We start from the raw sequence: 19923 nt of genomic DNA, 5'->3' as shown, positions 1-19923 counted from the left end.
TATATAACAGTTTTCAGTGCAAAATGAATCTTTAAATAAGAAAAATAGATAAATACATTTCTAAGTCACTGAAAAATTTTTGCCTGCCGAAAATGGCCCAAAACTGCTTTTTCAGTGTCGGTCTGAAATTATTTTATCACCGAAACATCCAGTCTAAGACGAGAAGTTGTGATGACGTAAGGAGAAACTTTGACCATTACCGTGTGACTGGATAACCGGGCAAGCATTAGTGATGGGCATGGCAGTTCTTTTGAGTTTAATGACTCATTCGAATCAGTTCTTTAAAAAGATTTGTTCAAAAGAGTCATTCACCGACTCGTTCAGTTCTTTTTCTCAAAATCATTCAAGCGCTTCCTCATTCAGTTAAGGACCCATCTCTGAGGTTCACGGTCACTCAACACGTTCACCGAAGGACTCGGCGTTGTTGTTGTCATGTAAGCTAGGAAAGGCGGGGAGATTTATAAAAATAAAATAAGTAAAAAACAACAACAAAAAAATACAAAAATAAAAAAACCTTCAGCTAAATTATCACCTACCTATCTATCTCTCTCTCTCAGCAACCTCTCGAACACCCAGCTTCGGTTATGACTCGTGAATATGTGTGCAGCGAGCTCAGCTACCGACCATCCTTCTGCGTCCCCTTACATCCAACTAGGCTTTCACCGGCCGGCAAGACTTTTCATCTGCCACCAGGGGTTCCTGCACACTCACCTTACTGGTATTGTCATCTGATCAGTGCAAAGAGTCTTTGAGTGTCTTGAGAAGCGCTATGCAAGTCTAATGTATTATTAGTATTATTAAATAAAAAGCTTTAATAATCGCACTAGAGACACAGAGGGAATGATATGTATGTGTATGTATATACCTTTATTATTAAATTACATTTATTTTAAATATGTGTACTTGTTTTCATGTGGTTGACTGACTCAACATCAGCTTAGCTTGAAGAAACGGCTGCTAGTGGAAGCTATCCCCGCGAGGACGTCAGGACTTGCGGTTAAACTCACTCATGAGTCCGTTCACTGCGTAGAACGCCGTTCCTTGCGCAAACGAATCACTCATCGTACTAGTACATCGCTCCTTAGCCGATCACAAACGAATAAGTTCAACGAACGAATCACTCATGTCTAACAGATCGCGACTGATAAGTTCAACGAACGAATTACTCTTCAGTTCTCCAGTACATTCAGTTCACTTAAGTCCCCCCCCACCCGCACGGCGCTGCCTGACGCTGGCTGCTCATTGGTCATTCGCCCAAGTGAGTGACAATGCTGCCGAATCGTAAATCACATGACAGTGCGTTTAATGAAGTCCTGACCACGCCTGCACACCGGCTACTCATTGGTCATTAGCCAAAGATTCAGAACTGAGTGACAGGTCGCTTCAGCAGTTCCGTTTCCGCTCCCAGCCGACTCGCTTGCCTCACGGTGCCGGGCGGCGGCCAAGCTCAAAGAATGAATCATTTCATAAAATGATTCAGTTCAGTTTGTTTACTAAAAAGATTCGTTCTTCTGAACGAAACGCTCGCGAACGAAACCAGCATGCGTTCAGGTTAGCCTCAAGACGATAGCCAAAGCTAACGCTGCTAGCCACATACAGCAGCTCGTACTTTGCAGCCTGTAGAATGCTAATCTGCCCTCCCTGAGCATGCTTTAAGATGTTTACTGACCCCCTCCCCTGCCCCAGTTGGGGTTTACTGTAAAACTAAGCGCACAACAAAAATGATTACCCTCATTTTATATTTAAATACAAGACACACCTCGTTTTAGAAATCGCCAGATTAATCCTAACAGTCAATGGAAAACTGGAAATGGAAGGGCGAGCTAATATTAGCATGTGGTGACGAGAGGGATTACCTTCAAACAACGAATATTCACAAACGCGGTAGTAACACATACAAACAGGTAATATAACACTCATGGGCATATATTCTTAATTTTAAAAACAAGTACATTCACGTTATATCTTTCTTCTTCTGCACTTTAGTTTACAGAAAATGAGTAGCTCCGTGCATGCATTGCACTGCACAGTCCCTAAGAGGCTAAGGCGCACACAGCAGGAAAAGCCGATAGTCGTATAAAAAGACTTCCTGACTTTGACATGAACTCAGACAAAACGTTCCCTATTTTAGGTCAATTAGCATTATCAAAATTATTTGTATTTGGTACATGCCAGAATAAGGAGAGGTTTTTGTAGACAGCTATAAAAGACAATACAGTCATGGCTAAAAGCATTGGCACATTTTTATGTATTTATGATTTTAATCTATTCTTATTTTACTTGTTACTAATCTATTTTCTGTTATGTTTTATTTAAAGTTGAGTTTTGGGAGTGGAATGAATACAAATTTTTTTAAATAAATGAATTTATGTGAGCGGCACGTTGAGCGCTGAGGACCACGGTTCAAATTCGAGTTCAAACTCTGTGGAGTTTGCATGTTCTCCCTGTGCCTGCGTGGGGTTTCTGCGGGTACACCGGTTCCCTCCCACATCTCAAAAACATGGAAGGTAGGTTAATAGAGGACTCTAAATTGCCCGTAGGTGTGAATGTGAGTGCGAATGGTTGTTTGTTTATATGTGCCCTGCGATTGGCTGGCGACCAGTTCAGGGTGTACCCCGCCTCTCGCCCGAAGATAGCTGGGATAGGCTCCAGCATGCCGCGACACTAGTGAGGATAAAGGGTACGGAAAATGAATGAATGAATGAATTTTTGTGTTTATTAATCATGATTTCAATATCAATCAAAATGATCATGATTATTGTTTTTTCCAAATTCACACAGCCCTAGTGTAGCGTCCCCTTCATACTGTGCAGGTGCGCAATAACTACGAAGCAAACGATGGGCGATCTCACGCACTGATTACCGGTACTTGAATCGGCAGTATAAAACTGATCGGAGCACCGGTAAATATACATAGTGTGCACAACATCAAGACACAAGACAAAGCATTGTTGGAATGTCAGTGCCAAGAAAATATTTTAATAATTTTAAAATTGATTATTTATTCTTTTAAGCATTATTATTAATTTGTGCAATTGCAATGCCTTTAGTAAGGTTAGTACAGAGTCAATGCCATGAATGCAATTGTACTAATAATTTCTTAAAGCGGCTGCAATACATCCATCCATTTTCTGAGCCGCTTCTCCTCACTAGGGTCGCGGGCGTGCTGGAGCCTATCCCAGCTGTCATCGGGCAGGAGGTAGGGTACACCCTGAACTGGTTGCCAGCCAGTCGCAGGGCACATAGAAACAAACAACCATTCGCACTCACAGTCATGCCTACGGGCAATTTAGAGTCTCCAATTAACGCATGTTTTTGGGATGTGGGAGGAAACCGGAGTGCCCGGAGAAAACCCACGCAGGCACGGGGAGAACATGCAAACTCCACACAGGCGGGGTCGGGGATTGAACCCAGGTCCTCAGAACTGTGAGGCTGATGCTCTAACCAGTCGTTCACCGTGTCGCCTGCAATAACACAGTATAAATAAATACATGAAATAATCACTCAAATCTAACACATTATATTGTGAATATACGGGGCCAGTACAAGTTCTGACAGGGCCACCACAACTTGGCTCACAGGCCACCACTCAAAAAGGCTTAACGTGGGACTCTGGTGAATAAATATGCTATCACAAAGTGCAATCACAAATTGCAACTTCATGGAAGCAAAAACAGTTAATGCATAAAACGCAATAACATTAGGCTGTAAGCACCAACTTTTCATTTGAAAATCCCCGTCACTATAGTGAACTGTCAATGACGGGTACGTCTCAGTTGTTCTGCTTGACCATTGGTCAGTCGTGCACGGACACAAACTGCCAAGCTCGACAGTTGTGATTTCACTCTCTATTTACTCCCGGTGTTTTTTTCATTGCGATCAGGCAAGCCTAAAAGTTGAAGTCATGGCAAATAAAAAAAAAATCACCTTTAAAGATTACTAAATTGGACATCAATGTCATTTTAGTCTTTTATTTGAGTTTGGCCCCAGAGTGTGGTGCCAGCCCTTAATGAAGCCTTGATCATACGTTCGCCCCCTGGTGGCTGGCTGGCTATGTTGCAGGCACTGTATTTTAAAAATGCCCAGGGGAAAAAATAATAATAAAAAATAAATCATCAGGCTCATTTAATTGCGATCAAAATCGCGATCACGATTAAAATAGACAGATGTCAGATAAGGTCTGTCCATTGAATCTGGATAGAAATGGTCACAAACCTGCAAATTCGTTGAAGTGGTTGCCAATGTCGAAAGCCTGGTAGTTGTAACTGGAGTATTCATAGTCTATGAAGCGAACATGAGCTGAAAGACAACACAAGGAGGCGGTCAGTCCATTTTGATTGTACCTGCAAACTCATTGTAGTTCAGGGGCATCACAGCCTAATGTGATGTCAAGGGGTTCAGACCAGTATTCATGGCATCATTAATGTACAGCAAATAACTTGTTGGTTTGTTTTTCCCTTTGCTTTAATGCAAAGCAATACAAGTACATACAGAATAAGGAAAACCTTTATATTTAATACACTATCCTTTTACAAAATATTAAGAACAATGGATTCAGTATGGTGCAAATAGACAAAGCAGAAGGAAAACTGAGCCTTTTCACAGAGGGCAACTCCAGAGAGGAAGAGCCCTCTCCAGAGGATTGGTTCCAAAGCCCAAGCTGTGTGTTGAGGCAAGCCCAAATATCTAGCCAAAACCTCTCGACCTAAACCTTGCCAACCAGAACAAGAACTCCTTAGAAAGTATTGTGCGAGTGGCGTCTAAGTAACTGGGGTGTAATTCAGGTCTCGATGAGATTTTCAACATCCAGGTGCTTAAAAGAGCAAAGTCTATCTTTATGGATGCTTCTCATCCTCTCAATCCGGAATACAAATTGCTTCCTTCTTGTGTCCCCCCCACCTACCAAAAACAGACTTACTCCTCTGTACATCTCTCAATCCAGGCTTTAAATGCCGCAGAGAAAAAGAGGCGACTCCTTCGCCTCAATTGCTCTTACAAGTCCAATTCCAATGAAGTTGGGACGTTATGTTAAACAAATAAAAACAGAATACAATGATTTGCAAATCATGTTCAACCTATATTTAATTGAATACACTACAAAGACAAGATATTTAAATGTTCAAACTGATAAACTATTGTTTTTAGCAAATAGAATTAGAATTTTATGGCTGCAACACATTCCAAAAAAGCTGGGACAGGGTCATGTTTACCACAGTGTTACATCACCTTTTGTTTTAACAACATTCAATAAACGTTTGGGAACTGAGGACACTGTGTAAGTTACCCATGACATTGGCACTAACACAGCCCCATACTATCACAGATGTTGGCTTTTGAACTTTGCGTCCATAACATTCCGGATGGTTCTTTTCCTCTTTGGCCCGGAGGACACGACGTCCACAATTTCCAAAAACAATTTGAAATGTGGACTCGTTGGACCACAGAACATTTTTCCACTTTGCATCAGTCCATCTTAGATGAGCTCGGGCCCAGAGAAGCCGGCGGCATTTCTTTGTGTTGTTGATAAATGGCTTTTGCTTTGCATAGTAGAGTTTCAAGTTGCACTTACGGATGAAGCGCCGAACTATATTTACTGACATTGGTTTTCTGAAGTGTTCCTGAGCTCATGTGGTGATATCCTTTACACATTGATGTCGGTTTTTGATGCAGTGCCGCCTGAGGGATCGAAGGTCACGGGCATTCAATGTTGGTTTTGGGCCTTGTCGCTTACATGCAGTGATTTCTCCAGATTCTCTGAACCTTTTGATGATATTATGGACCGTAAATGATGAAATCCCTAAATTCCTTGCAATTGTACGTTGAGGAACATTGTCCTTAAACTGTTCGACTATTTTCTCACGCACTTGTTCACAAAGAGGTGAACCTCGCCCCGTCTTTGCTTGTGAATGACTGAGCAATTCAGGGAAGCTCCTTTTATACCCAATCATGGCACCCACCTGTTCCCAATTAGCCTGTTCACCTGTGGGATGTTCCAAACAGGTGTTTGATGAGTGTTCCTCAACTTTCTCAGTCTTTTTTGCCACCTGTCCCAGCGTTTTTGGAACGTGTTGCAGCCATAAAATTCTAAGTGAATAATTTGCTAAAAACAAAGTTTATCAGAGTTTGAACATTAAATATCTTGTCTTTGTGGTGTATTCAATTAAATATAGCTTGAACATGATTGGCAAATCATTGTATTCTGTTTTTTTGTTTAACACAACGTCCCAACTTCATTGGAATTGGGGTTGTATTTGCATTTCAACTATTAGCTTTTACCATTATTTATGGTTGCATATCAATTGTATTTCTTACTTTGCACTTGGAACTATTTATTGTCACTAATTATGCACTTTATTGCTGTACTTTTGCTGCCCACATCTTGTATGTTTTATCATGTGTGTCTTAAGTTGTCCAAATGTGTCTGCTGCAAATCAAATTGTCCTTCAAGGGACATTTAATAAAGTGACTTGACCCGCTGTAATATATTATGAAAATCTTGAATATCCCAGAAATGTTTAAGTAGTTGTTGTCAAAAAACACATATACACAGTAATGAAACGTATATACCCTCTTTGCTGTTGTGTATTATGTTCTTGCAGAGCAGGTCATTATGGCAGAGAACCACAGGCGAACCCAGCGTGGAAAGATGCTCCTTCATCCATACCATCTCCTGCTCCAGCACCTCCTTGCTCGGCACTTCCTTCTGGATTCTAAATTGACGACAAGGAGCAAAATGTGAAGAACGAGTTGGAGTCGGTCAGTTTTTTATGTTGAGCTACTATTCAAATCGTGTGGCAAATATTATCAGGTGTACTGTATACAGTATCTGTCATCACAGCAAACTACCAAAGACAAATTAAATTCACTTTAAGAGTAGAAGGGGTCCTCAGTTTACACCGGAGTGGTGTTTCTATGACGACATAACCTAAACCTGTATGTAAATGGTATTGTGCCATAGTCTATCCCTACGCTATGCTAACGCTGTAGTAAAGTCATAACAGTAAACATTTGTATGACAAACACTTCTGTAGGCCATAACAACCAAATGAAAAACAGTAAGTGTGGCAGTAATTGAGTACACTTTTTTGTGCAGTGTGACAACATACAGTATTATGTCGCTGTGCAAGTGAGTTCATTGCGCATGACAAGGTTCCCACACATTCATTTCAAGTTGCACATGAATAGTTTAAGTACTGTACCGTCTTCATCTCTCAAACCACGAGTGCAGTGGTGTCAAACATACGGCCCGTGGGCCAGAACCGGCCCGTCAGGGGATGGAGAACACATTCGCTGCCATTTTTCAATAAAAGTAACTTTTGTTGCTAATTTTGTCCACTGGAGGGTGCACTGACAACACTTAAATGACATTGATGCACTCATGAAGGCCAAACAATGCCAAGTTTCAGGAGCACACAAATATAAAATGGTGTGCAATGTTCACACTACAATTCTGTGAAAATAAATACGTCCTGTAGTAATGTTTTAAGACATTGAATATTAAAAAATTTCAATCAAAAGCTTCACTTCAAGAGGTTGGTTTGTTAGAACCTTTTTTTCCCCCCCATGCGCTGCCACAACTTAAATCTGTAGGTATACAGATTTACAAAGGATGCATAACCGAATTGTGCACACTCACTGATTCATATTAGTGTTGAAATAATTTTTGGTTAAAAATTTTAGACTGAGCGGCACTTAAAGCAACTGGTTAGCACATCTGGCTCACAGTTCTGAGGACCCGGGTTCAAATCCGGCCTTGCTAGTGTGGAGTTTGCATGTTCTCCCCGTGCCTGCGTGGGTTTTCTCCGGGTACTACAGTTTCCTCCCACATCCTAAAAGCATGCTTGGTACATTAATTGAAGACTCTATATTAGCCTGAGGTGTGAATGTGAGTGGGAATGGTTGTTTATATGTGGCCTGCGATTTCACGTTGATTTAGGGTTAGGGTTACGGTCGTCGGCGAGTTCATTTAAATCTTACGGAGATTTATGCCTCTTTTGTCGCTTCATTTTTTTCCTCAATTCCTCAGCAGCATCCCAGTCATCAAAAGTGTTTAATCATCAAAAAAAGGAAATGATTAAATCACTCATTATTGTTTAAAATTTGCTAATATTTGTCCAAAGAGTACTTCACGTCAAGTTGCTATGTTTGCTCGTATAATCTAACGGCTAAGGGGGCTGCGCTTTAATTTGGAACAATGTAATGATTTTTTTAGACAGGAATTACTTGAGATGCTCGAAGGGTGTACATTTTCAGCTGATACTGTAACACTGAGGAACACATTTTTTGTTGAGTTAGGTCTGTTTTTAATTCGTTTTTGGGTGCGGAATCCAAAACTGATCTCAGTTTTTCTCTATCACGTCAACTTTTTGAACAAAGTGAGAACAAAGTGGAACAAAGGAAATATCTACCTATATAAATAAAACACTAAGATGGAATAGTTACAAGCTTTGAAAACTAAAAAATCAGCATAAAATGAAATTTTATGCTGTTTTTTTTCTCAATTGTGACTGCACAAATAATTTTCCACGTAGCTGTAGATGAGTCCAATCGTTATCAGCTACCAAGTCATACTACAGCTAATCAGTGGAATTTTGCTTATCTGGAGGGTAAGCTGTGGAGAAAAAATATGACTGCAATTTTGGAATCAGCATGCCAATTTTAGTTTTAGTCAGCATAAATTTTTTTTAAAAATAACGGAATTTTTTCCCTAATTGTTTCCCAGTGGAATGGAATGGAATTTTCTGAGCCAATCAGAATCGAGTTTTCTCCAAGTCCATCGTATAATAAGGTTTGCTCTCACACAAACATTGTAGCTGTTTAATAAAATAAATAAATACATTAAAAAAACACAGATCAATCTCTCTCTATATATATATATTTTTTTAGATATTCCTAATGTTTTGTTTTACTAAAAAGAGCTGTTGTAACAGTCTTGGAAACATGAATATTTTTCCATACAATGGTTTTCATTTTCCATACTTTTCCAGACCTGGAAATTTATGAAATCAAACTCCATATTTTTCCATACTTGCGTGGGAACCCTGGCATCATTTGCTACCCAGAACAACATATGTTGGGACTTGGGAACATTGTAAAGGGAGGACTAGTGGCTAGTGTGCAAAGGGTTTAGAAATTCAGCCAAAGAAATTTGTGTGTTGAGGAGAGACTTGTAAAGTGATAAATGTAATGGGATTATGGGAAGTAATCATACAGTCAGCCTTGGCGCTTCCTGCGATGCAGGTTGTTTCTTCTCATCTGTGGTGAGCTCCCAGAGGGACTGAACACTCAAGTGCTTAACATATGCCTTGATTTGTAAGCACAAGGTATGCCTGTAAGGGCTATATTTCCTTTTCAGCTTCGGGCAGCTGTTCATCTGCACTGTGTGCGTCTATCCGGGAAACAAGTTGTGCCTCGTTACTACGGAAAACAATAAAGTTGACTTGAACACCGAGCTAAGCAAACAACTGCACTTCTGTCCTATCCAGTCGCGTTTGATTGTTAGTTACATTAGCATCATGCTGGATTTAATGTAAGGCCCATTAACATGACAATAAAGACATCAGACCTGCAGTCACAGCAGTAAAGATTACGACATTTCAACATCCACCACCGACTCTGGACCATTAAACAAATTGACTGAATTAAATTGGAGTGTAGTGGTGAAACAATCTTCAAGCAAAATCCTTGATGAATCCCAGAACAGCAGTTGAGAAACAACATCTCACCTGATGTTGGAAGCTTGTTCTGTGAACTCTGTGGCCACAAGGGAGAAGTATTTTTGCATCTTAATCCAGAGGTTGGGTTTCGGGATGCATCCGTTATGCGCGTGGATGGCATGGATACGAGCCATCTCTCCGGCTATCAGTCTGTGGGAACACACGCACACGCAAATATCAGTATTTCTATTAAGCGTGATGTAATTCTTTATCCTTTGTGTATTTTCCCCTAAGAAAGTCACGAATATTTTTTTCACAAAAATGTAAATAGTTAATCAAACTCCTTTAATATCTTGCAGCGGTCTCAAAGTTATGCACAGTACAGCAGTTCTACACCATATTCTGTCAAAACCATACCCATCTTACAATGTCAATCAAAAATGAACAATATTGTTTTTATGGCACATTTTTTATATTGCTCTTTATTGTAATGTAATTACTCAGATGGTCTTACTGTGGGACCCATATTTCACCATTGTCGTGGCCCAAATGTATTTTTCAAAAAGTCTTCAAACCAAAAGTCATCTTTTTAAATCACAAGCGACATATCACAAATATTGATCTTTCTATCCGTGTGCGTCTGAAAAATTCACATTTTAAATACCAATGGTCATATTTACAGCATCTTGCCTTCTAACATCAACACAAACTATCGACACATTCTTTTTATAATTAATTTTGACTTAACAGGCCCCACTCCTGACGCCTCAGTTGAGAATCACTTATATTGCTGGCTTGTTCAGCATTCGGTGCAACTGTCTTTGTTCTACATATGTGTTTTAATTGGATTTCTCAGCAGTAAATCTTGCATGTGAGTTGTCAGAGACTGTAAATATTGTAAGTTTTCTAGGTGGTGTTTGCAGTTCCCAACCTGAGTAAAGAAGGATCCCTGACGTCTTTTGTCCCAAGAGCATCCCCTTGCATGTATTCGTAACAGATGCCATTTTGAAAACTGCAGTAAAGACGAGGAGCACAACCATTGGCATGCAGCACCTGGAGGAGAAAAATAAATAGCATTTATTTCAGTAAGTGGAACAATACTGGCGGAAACAGCTTACCAGTTTGACACCTTTATAGCATTAAACATGTAATGTACCTGAAAGCTTTTAAGCTCATTGTCTCTATCCACAATTAGCTCCGTCTTGTTCCCATAAACCCGTACCAAGACCACATCTTCTGGACTATCCTCCACATAACAGCCCACCAGTTTGTTGGTTGTCCCATCGGTGAAGAACTGAAGGAAGAAGGAAATCAAATGCAATCTTTTTGTAGATTGAAACTTGAGCAACAGACAAGAAGGTTTTGAAAGGCTAAGTGGCAAATGACAACAACGCTGGAAGATTTGAAATTATTTCTGTTGAACAATTCCAAGAAGAAAATGGTTATTTTGTATCTAAAATTGCATTATTCTGCATCTAGAACATGCTGAATTTGTAAAGTTAATAGGTTTTTAGCATATCAATGCTCAAGCCCTATTAAAACACTGGTACAAAAGTTTCAAGAAGACTAGTGGACAGTTTCAATGACTATTTAATATTCTTTTTGGGGGTCATCACACAATCAAAATTGAAGTGCTCTAAAAAATTAAACAAGTGGGAACCCGTGGGCCAGTAACTCCAACTGAAGTCAACACAACAACGACATGTCCTGTACATGCCATCTCAGGCGCTCACTCACACATACAGTTTCTGGCATTCCACGCATGGCCAACCACAAAGGTGGGCGTGTAGCCATCCTTGTTATGACTATCAACACACTGGCAAAAACACCGTTGTCTACATCATGACTGATCCCCTCCACCTGCCACACAATACACTGCTAAAACCGGTGACCAATACATCAATAGACAGCAACTTTGGACCCAGACAGACGTAAACATTCAGCCAAGGTTCATGTCGGGGTGAGGAGGGTGTTTGAGCTCTCCTGATTGCAGTAACATCATGTATCTGGGGGTTGCTAAACATGCACATTTATCTGTTTATTAAATCATTTAAAAAAAACTGACCTGGAGGGAAATGTATTTCATTAGAGTTCAATTTCCTGGAATTTGAGGATCCTTAAATACAACAACATTGAAACTTTTAAAGTAGAACACAATCCGATTCGCAAACTTTTAAAACAAAATTTCAGTTTGAGAATAATTAAACAGGGGGACCTGAGTTTATGATAGTCTCCAACTACATTTCATGGCTACAAATGGTGTTATGAACTACTTTGTCCCTTACCAATTGCAAGCCAACTACAGGAGTTTTTTCATGAAATGGTTTTCCATTCATGGCCTAGAAGTGTTGTTCATATTAATATTGCGATTATGACTTAAGTACTGCATTAGCACAGGTTAATAGGGACTACGGTGTGTTCCGACTTGCTTACAAAATTGGGTTTTGTCAGTGACAACTGATGAAGAAACAGAACTCCATCGTAGACCAAGCATGCCCCCCCCCCTGTATTTGTAATTATTGTTCCAGAGTCAAAACTGTCACCATGATGAAACTTTTAATTATATTGATTTTGGGGGGGGGGGGGGAGGGGGGGGGGGGGTCAAATTACCCCACTGTGGGACTAATAAAGGTAATCTTAACTGTACAGGCAATGTTTTAGGTAACAATTTGCAAAGGAATTTCACTGTCATACAAGTATTAGGAGAAGTTAACTAGAAATGGAGAGTAAGGGGTAATAAAAGCTGCATTGCTGATACATTTCAGGAATCTCATTCTTTAATGTTAACAGTCATACAAGTTTAAAGTGAAATCAACCACTAATGTTAAAAATAAATAAATACATAAAAAAATACAATACATTTTTGGGGAGAGATGGGGTACATCCTAGACCAGTCAATTTCAGGTATGTTAAAAAAAAAAAAAAAAAATTCTACCTTTTGATCACATGTGACAAGATTATGGTTATTATTTTTCAGGCCGCAAACAAATGAAATTGAATTTAACAGTACAGCAAATAAGCAATTATGCCAATCCCTAACTAAGTCCATTCAGTGTTTCCATATTTTTGCAAAAATAAAGTCAAACTTTGGCCTAGCTCTAGTATCTGCTGTGACCTGACTAAGAAACGCATTGCCAGTCATCAAGCAAATCAACTACAACAAGCTCTGCCAGACAAAGGCCTCCAGTGGACAAAAACCTTGTCTGGGTGGTGGCCATTCAGGACAGCTCCGCGTGTCTGACCTGACAAAAGTTAGGGATGCTTTTGGAATTGATAAATCGTTTAAAGATTCAGCTTGATTGTATGAAAATGACTGTTGAATAATCATGTCTTGAAGTAACTAAGACAAAGTGCACTGTACGACGACAACCAAAAGAGCTGTGAGTTTATATACTGGAGCAGAAACAGCAGCTGCTGTAACTGTCACACAATAATAAATAGGCTTTACACGAGCAGGATTTTTTTGGGCCGATCACCGATCTGTGAGTTGGAAAAAAAGCGATAACCGATCACCGATCCGATCACAAGATGTAGCAATGAGTCTATTTAAATTACTTGTTCATTTACTGTATATACTTGTGTACTTAATTGCTCAAAAAGTTATATTTACAATAAATAATGTATCTTTGTTCATCTATTTATGCCAGTAAGGCATAGTGCCGGACAGAACAAATGAATGGTCTTCTTTTAGATAGCAGGAAGTATATACAGTAATTAATGTATCCACTTTTTGTGACATTTATGTTTGTTGGTGTGCCGTGAGGTTTTTCAATTGTAAAATATGTTCCTTGGCTCCATAAAGGTTAGAAATCACTGCTCCAGTCAGATTGTCTATTTTAATCAATCAGGTCAAACCAACAGTACAACATGACAGAAATAATGGGTGCCAACTTATTGTAATTAAATTACTTTATTGTAATTACACACAGCAAACCTTTAGAGCATGATTCGACAGAACGCCTGAATGTTCGCTTATAACAGTTAGTGCTAGCACTAGCTTTCTAGGCTACATAACGTTTTGTTACCTGCTTGCAAGCCATATCGTATTAAAAGCACGAGAACATACCTCAAGCAATCCTAGAATAAAACTCCTCTCCCGAGCATGTGTGACCACCAACACGTTTTTCCCCATTTTGGTCTAATAAACACACGGCGTGGTCCATTATTGTTGTCGTCACCATGGTAACAAGTGTATCCGGTCACGTTTGAGTTGACAAGATAAAGCCCAATGATCGTAAAAAACGGGATGCAGAGGTATCGGAATACAAGATTTTATTGCAGTAGTCTGACATAGGGCGGGCATTGTTAAGGAGTGGTTGGCACATCTGCCTCACAGTTCAAATCCCGGCCCCGCCTGTGTGGAGTTTCCATGCTCTCCCGTGCCTGCATGGGTTTTCTCCGGGTACTCGGGTTTCCTCACACATCCCAAAAACATGCATGGTAGGTTGATTGAGGACTATAAATTTCCCTTAGGTGTGAATGTGTGCGCGAATGGTTGTTTGTTTATATGTGCCCTGCAATTGGCTGGCGCCACTTCGGGGTGTACCCCGCCTCTCGCCCGAAGATAGCTGGGATAGGCTCCAGCACGCCCGCGACTCTTGTGAGGATGAATCAGTGCAGAAAATTGATGGATAGTCTGACGTAGTGCAATCGTGAAACACCAAATTTGTCTTGTGGTCTGATGTGGGCATTACGTGTTGTCGGTCCCACACCGCCAACATGTTTTCTTTTCTTTTTTTTTTTTATCGGTGGTCAGATATTTACAGTACAATGTCAAAATACACAGGACAAGGCTAAAAATAAACTAGCTTTGGGATTAAAATATACTGTACACGATGGCGACGTGGAGTAAATGTCTTTTGCGGATCGGATCGCGAATTTTGACATTAAAGCCGATCAGCATAAAATGCTAATGATTGGCCGATACCGATCAGATCGGTGTAGTCTAATAATAAAGGTTTATATAAAACTTTTCTAGATGTCAGAAGACCTTTTTACCGGCGATATTTTTAATATTTTATCAGAAACTAGGTTTTACTCACAAAAACACACTGCAGTGTGCACTTTTGGCTTGTTTTTATTTGATTTAGTTTTTTTTTTTTGCTTTCATACTCCACAGCAACAGATTTAAACAGTCAAGATGTGATTAAACTGTAGACTTCAAGCCTTAAATTACGGTTTACAAAAGCATGGCATTTAACATTTAGGAATTACAGCCCCCTTAATGCACTCAGTTCAAACGATTACTATAACCTTTAACACTTAATGCGCAGCACCATATTCTGAGTTTCCCCTGGACATACTTTGTTAGGGCTTCAATACAGATACATTCTATTGCTGCCTGTTTGCAGGTTTTGCTGCCTTCACGTTCTTCAGTGAAAACCGTGCTCTATTGGGTTGAGATCATGTCACTGACTTGGCGAGATCATGGTTGAGATCATGTCACTGACTTGTGTTGTGTCTTATTGCTTAGAATACTATGTCTGGGAAAAACCCTCTTATTATCAAATATGTGTCGTGTCTTATTGTTTAGAATACTATGTCTGGGAAAAACCCTCTTATTATCAAATATTTTGTGTTGTGTCTTATTGCTTAGAACATTATGATTTGTAAATCCCTCCTATTTCAAATAAATGCAGGAGCGAGGGGGGGGATTGTTTAGAGCGTGTTGAGAGGCTGTGATCTGAACAATCTCCCATACGCCCTCCTCATGAGAAAAAGAAACCAGTGTCTTCATTCCTTTTGTGTCTAATTTTTATAATGTTGGGTAAGATAAATCCAACAGGAATTCTCATCAAACAGCGGTTTGGAACATCCCACAGGTGAACTGGCTAATTGGGAACAGGTGGGTGCCATGATTGGGTATAAAAGGAGGTTCCCTGAATTGCTCAGTCATTCACAAGCAAAGATTGGGCGAGGTTCACCTCTTTGTGAGCAACTGCATGAGAAAATAGTCGAACAGTTTAAGGAGAATGTTCCTCAACGTACAATTGCAAGGAATTTAGGGATTTCATCATCTACGGTCCATATCATCATCAAACGGTTCAGAGAATCTGGAGAAATCATTGCATGTAAGCGGCAAGGCCCAAAACCAACATTGAATGCCTGTGACCTTCGATCTCTCAGGCGGCACTGCATCAAAAACCGACATCAATGTGTAAAGGATATCACCACATGGTCTCAGGAATACGTCAGAAAACCAATGTCAGTAAGTACAGTTTGGCGCTACATCCGTAAGTGCAACTTGAAAGTTTACTATGCAAAGCAAAAGCCATTTATCAACAACACCCAGAAACGCCGCCGGCTTCTCTGGGCCCGAGCTCATCTAAGATGGACTGATGCAAAGTGGAAAAGTGTTTTGTGGTCCGACGAGTCCACATTTCAAATTGTTTTTGGAAATTGTGGACGTCGTGTCCTCCGGGCCAAAGAGGAAACTAACCATCCAGACTGTTATGGACGCAAAGTTCAAAAGCCAGCATCTGTGATGGTATGGGGCTGTATTAGTGCCAATGGCATGGGTAACTTACACATCTGTGAAGGCACCATTAATGCTGAAAGGTACATACAGGTTTTGGAGAAACATATGCTGCCATCCAAGCAACGTCTTTTTCATGGACGCCCCTGCTTACTTCAGCAAGACAATGCCAAACCACATTCTGCACGTTACAACAGCGTCGCTTCGTAGTAAAAGAATGCGGGCACTAGACTGGCCTGCTTGCAGTCCAGACCTGTCTCCCATTGAAAATGTGTGGCGCATTATGAAGCGTAAAATACGACAACGGAGACCCCGGACTGTTGAACAGCTGAAGCTGTACATCATGCAAGAATGGGAAAGAATTCCACCTACAAAGCTTCAACAATTAGTTTCCCCAGTTCCCAAACGTTTACTGAATGTTGTTAAAAGAAAAGGTGACGTAACACAGTGGTAAAAATGACTTTGTCCCAGCTTGTTTGGAACGTGTTGCAGCCATAAAATTCTAAGTTAATGATTATTTGCTAAAAACAATAAAGTTTATCAGTTTGAACTTTAAATATCTTGTCTCTGTAGTGTATTCAATTAAATATAGGTTGAACATGATTTGCAAATCATTGTATTCTGTTTTTATTTATGTTTAACACAACTTCCCAACTTCATTGGAATTGTAAATTTCCATGGGATGTTAAAATGGGGGAATTTTAGAAATAATAAGTATGAATGGGAACATTTTCTTTTTTCCAAAAAACATCCGCGCAAAATAATCCTTGGCAATCCGATCCCCGGGTACAGAAGCTGGCTCTAGGGACGTGGAATGTCACCTCTCTGGCAGCGAAGGAGCCGGAGCTGGTGTGTGAGGTCGACAAGTTCCAACTAGATATAGTCGGGCTCGCCTCCACACATGGCTTGGGCTCTGGTACCAGTCCTCTTGAGAGGGGTTGGACTCTCTTCCACTCTAGAGTTGCCCACGGTGAGAGGCACAGAGCAGGTGTGGGTATACTTATTGCCCCCCGGCTTGGCGCCTGTACACAGTGGTTCACCCCGGTGGACGAAAGGGTAGCCTCCCTCCGCCTTCGGGTGGGGGGGCGGGTCCTGACTGTTGTTTGTGCCTATGCACCAAACAGCAGTTCAGAGTACGCACCCTTTTTGGAGTCCTTGGAGGGGGTGCTGGAGAGCGCTCCCGCTGGGGAGTTCATCGCTCTGCTGGGCGACTTCGATGCTCACGTGGGCAATGACAGTGAGACATGGAAGGGCGTGATTGGGAGGAATGGACCCTCCGGATAAGAACCCGAGCTGTGTACTGTTATTAGACTTCTGTGCTCGCCACGGTTTGTCCATAACTCAGAAGGGTGTCCATATGTGTAATTGGCAGCGAGACACCCCAGGCCGCAGTTCTATGATCTACTTTGTGGTCGTGTCGTAGGACTTCTGGCCGCATGTCTTGGACACTCAGGTAGGGAGAGGGGCAGAGCTGTCAACCGATTACTACCTGGTGGTGAGTTGGCTCCGATGGTGGGGGAAGATGCCGGTCTGACCTGGCAGGCACAAACGTATTGTGAGGTTCTTCTGGGAACATCTGGTAGAATCCCCTGTCAGAAGGAGTTTCAACTCCCACCTCCGACAGAACTTTTCTCATGGATGGATGGCTTTTATTTTCAAGTTGACTCTCTCCCGGTGTGTCACGGTGAGACTAGACTTTACGCAGATCTGATCGGTATCGGCCGATAATTAACATTTTATGCTGATCAGCTTTCATGTCATGATTTGTCGATCCGCTCCGCACAAGACATTTAACTCTGCGTCGCCATTGCATATACATCAAGCATGAATGGGAAATAATTCTGTCCTCAGTTCCCAAACGTTTATTGAATGTTGTTAAAAGAAAAGGTGATGCAACACAGTGGTAAACATGACCCTGTCCCAGCTTTTTTGGAACGTGTTGCAGCCATAAAATTCTAAGTTCATGATTATTTTCTAAAAACAATAAAGTTGATCAGTTTGAACATTAAATATCTTGTCTTTGTAGTGTATTCAATTAAATATAGGTTGAACATGATTTGCAAATCATTGTATTCTGTTTTGATTAATGTTTAACACAACGTCCCAACTTTGAATTGTATAAGACAAGAAAAAGTATTGATGGTGTAGTTAAAAAGAAAGATGAATTTGCTGGTTTCCTGGACCTCCCTCCTGCTGACTGTCTGGTCTTGCCTTGTGATGCTGCAGCGCATTACACAGGACTCCCAATGTTCGTTTAGCCTAGCATACAGCTAGCTTCGCAGCTGACATACCTTCGTCTTGACATAGTTCACGTCCCACTCCGGTCTCAGCTCTTTCATGATCTTCATTGCTCCTTCCTTCACGTTGTGCTCGTCAACAAAAATGGCAATCTTTCGTATGAGCGGCGAGCCGACAGGCACATGGATCTGCGTTTCCATGATCCCACCGTCTTTTACCCGTTAATCTCCGGGCTCTTCTACGATATTTGTAGTAACTGTGTAGCATACAAGAGTCGCCTCGATAGCAAGGAAACTCGTTTGAAGATATATTTTCAGAATGTGACGGTGGCTCAGAAACAACGTGTAATGGCTGTAATGGATGCGGGACTGAAGTGTCTGCAATGCCAGGAAAGATACTCGCCGCCGGCCGGTCGCACTTCCTACAGGCTGCCGGCTAGCCAACTGTTACCACTTCCTCCTACTTGGCTCCGCCCATCCGGGATCATCCGATTGTGCCCCCATTTGAGACCACGCAGCCGAGCACGCCCATGATTTCCGAGTTTGGACGAAGGGGCCCGACGTCTGGCGAATTGGTTTCATTTCATTTTCAAAGCAAACGTGTTGTCCTCCACTTTTCCGCTTTGTATCAAGGTCTAAACACAAATCACCGTCATGGATTAATTGTGATCCTAAAGTAAACACTGATTTAAAGATTTGTCATTTTACCACAGATTGCTCTTGTTTTGATTCCGACTATTGAGATCCGGTCAGTGGGATCCAGTGCTGCGAGCCACCCCATAATCACGAAATATCCCAAACTATTTGCCTTATTGCCTGTTACAGAATTGCCTGTTACAGAAGGCTGTGATGTAGCAGTTTCTAAAAACAGCTATTAATATATAATTGCTATAAATATAAATATATATATCTATCTATCTAATCTAATCTAAATATGTGTCATGCACGACCTATAGTAGCCTCCTGAACCCAACTATAGTAGCACCAAAGTGCCCACTAGCAGCCCACTTTTACCTCACTTGTAAATTTTAACAGGAAGTTGTCCTCCTAGTATGTCGAAGTTGTCAAACTTGTGTGCAGAAATGTTATGCAAGTGTGGAAGGCATTTGCGGGGGCGGGAAACATTGCTAATAGGACAGTCACTGTACTAGTGCACCCTAGTTGCTCTACTAGTGTGCTGAATGACACATCCCCAGATTTAGAGTTAGGTGCACTATAAATAGGCTTAAAGCCCAGACTTTCAACCCACTGACCAGCGCAGCTCTAAAGGAGCTGGGGAGTGAGGGTCAATCACGAATTACATTTCACAAACAATACATTTACTTATGTATTTTTTGGGTCAAGAAAATGAAACTGGCAGCCATTTCTAATAACGTCAATCTGTTTTGGAGCAATCGTTAAATTATGATTATAAATAATTGTCCTGGGAATGTTCCTTTTACAGTAGATCGGCAAAATCCATATGCTGCCATGTCTTGATGTGACTTCACAGACAGAACTGGAAACCAAATTCGTTGCATAACAAAGGAATATATTATAACGTGACAGTATTTAC

The 19923-nt window shown here is 40.9% G+C and overlaps 1 protein-coding gene across 3 annotated transcripts in view; it reads right to left on the bottom strand.

Moving 5' to 3' along the window:
- etnk2 (ethanolamine kinase 2) overlaps positions 1-18919 on the bottom strand; it is a 32494-nt gene extending 13575 nt beyond the window's left edge. Inside the window, exons 1-7 of one of the 3 annotated variants that reach the window (XM_061785603.1) lie at positions 18423-18919; positions 10813-10950; positions 10588-10709; positions 9726-9866; positions 6568-6710; positions 4216-4299; positions 2712-3464 (exon numbers count right to left, since the gene is read on the bottom strand). In XM_061785603.1, the coding sequence (XP_061641587.1) occupies positions 3067-3464; positions 4216-4299; positions 6568-6710; positions 9726-9866; positions 10588-10709; positions 10813-10950; positions 18423-18569 (1173 nt within the window). In that variant the 5' untranslated portion in view covers positions 18570-18919 and the 3' untranslated portion in view covers positions 2712-3066. Of the gene's footprint in view, positions 1-2711; positions 3465-4215; positions 4300-6567; positions 6711-9725; positions 9867-10587; positions 10710-10812; positions 10951-18422 lie in introns of those variants that run through there. The other 2 variants (XM_061785604.1, XM_061785605.1) reach the window with 2 other exon arrangements.
- Between the last annotated feature and the right edge of the window lie 1004 nt (positions 18920-19923).

This window comes from Phyllopteryx taeniolatus, chromosome 9 (assembly GCF_024500385.1).
Source record: "Phyllopteryx taeniolatus isolate TA_2022b chromosome 9, UOR_Ptae_1.2, whole genome shotgun sequence".
Classification (NCBI taxonomy): Eukaryota; Metazoa; Chordata; class Actinopteri; order Syngnathiformes; family Syngnathidae; genus Phyllopteryx; species Phyllopteryx taeniolatus.
The sequence above is the reverse complement of the archived record's forward strand: the minus strand, read 5'-3'. Positions and strand labels throughout refer to the sequence as shown.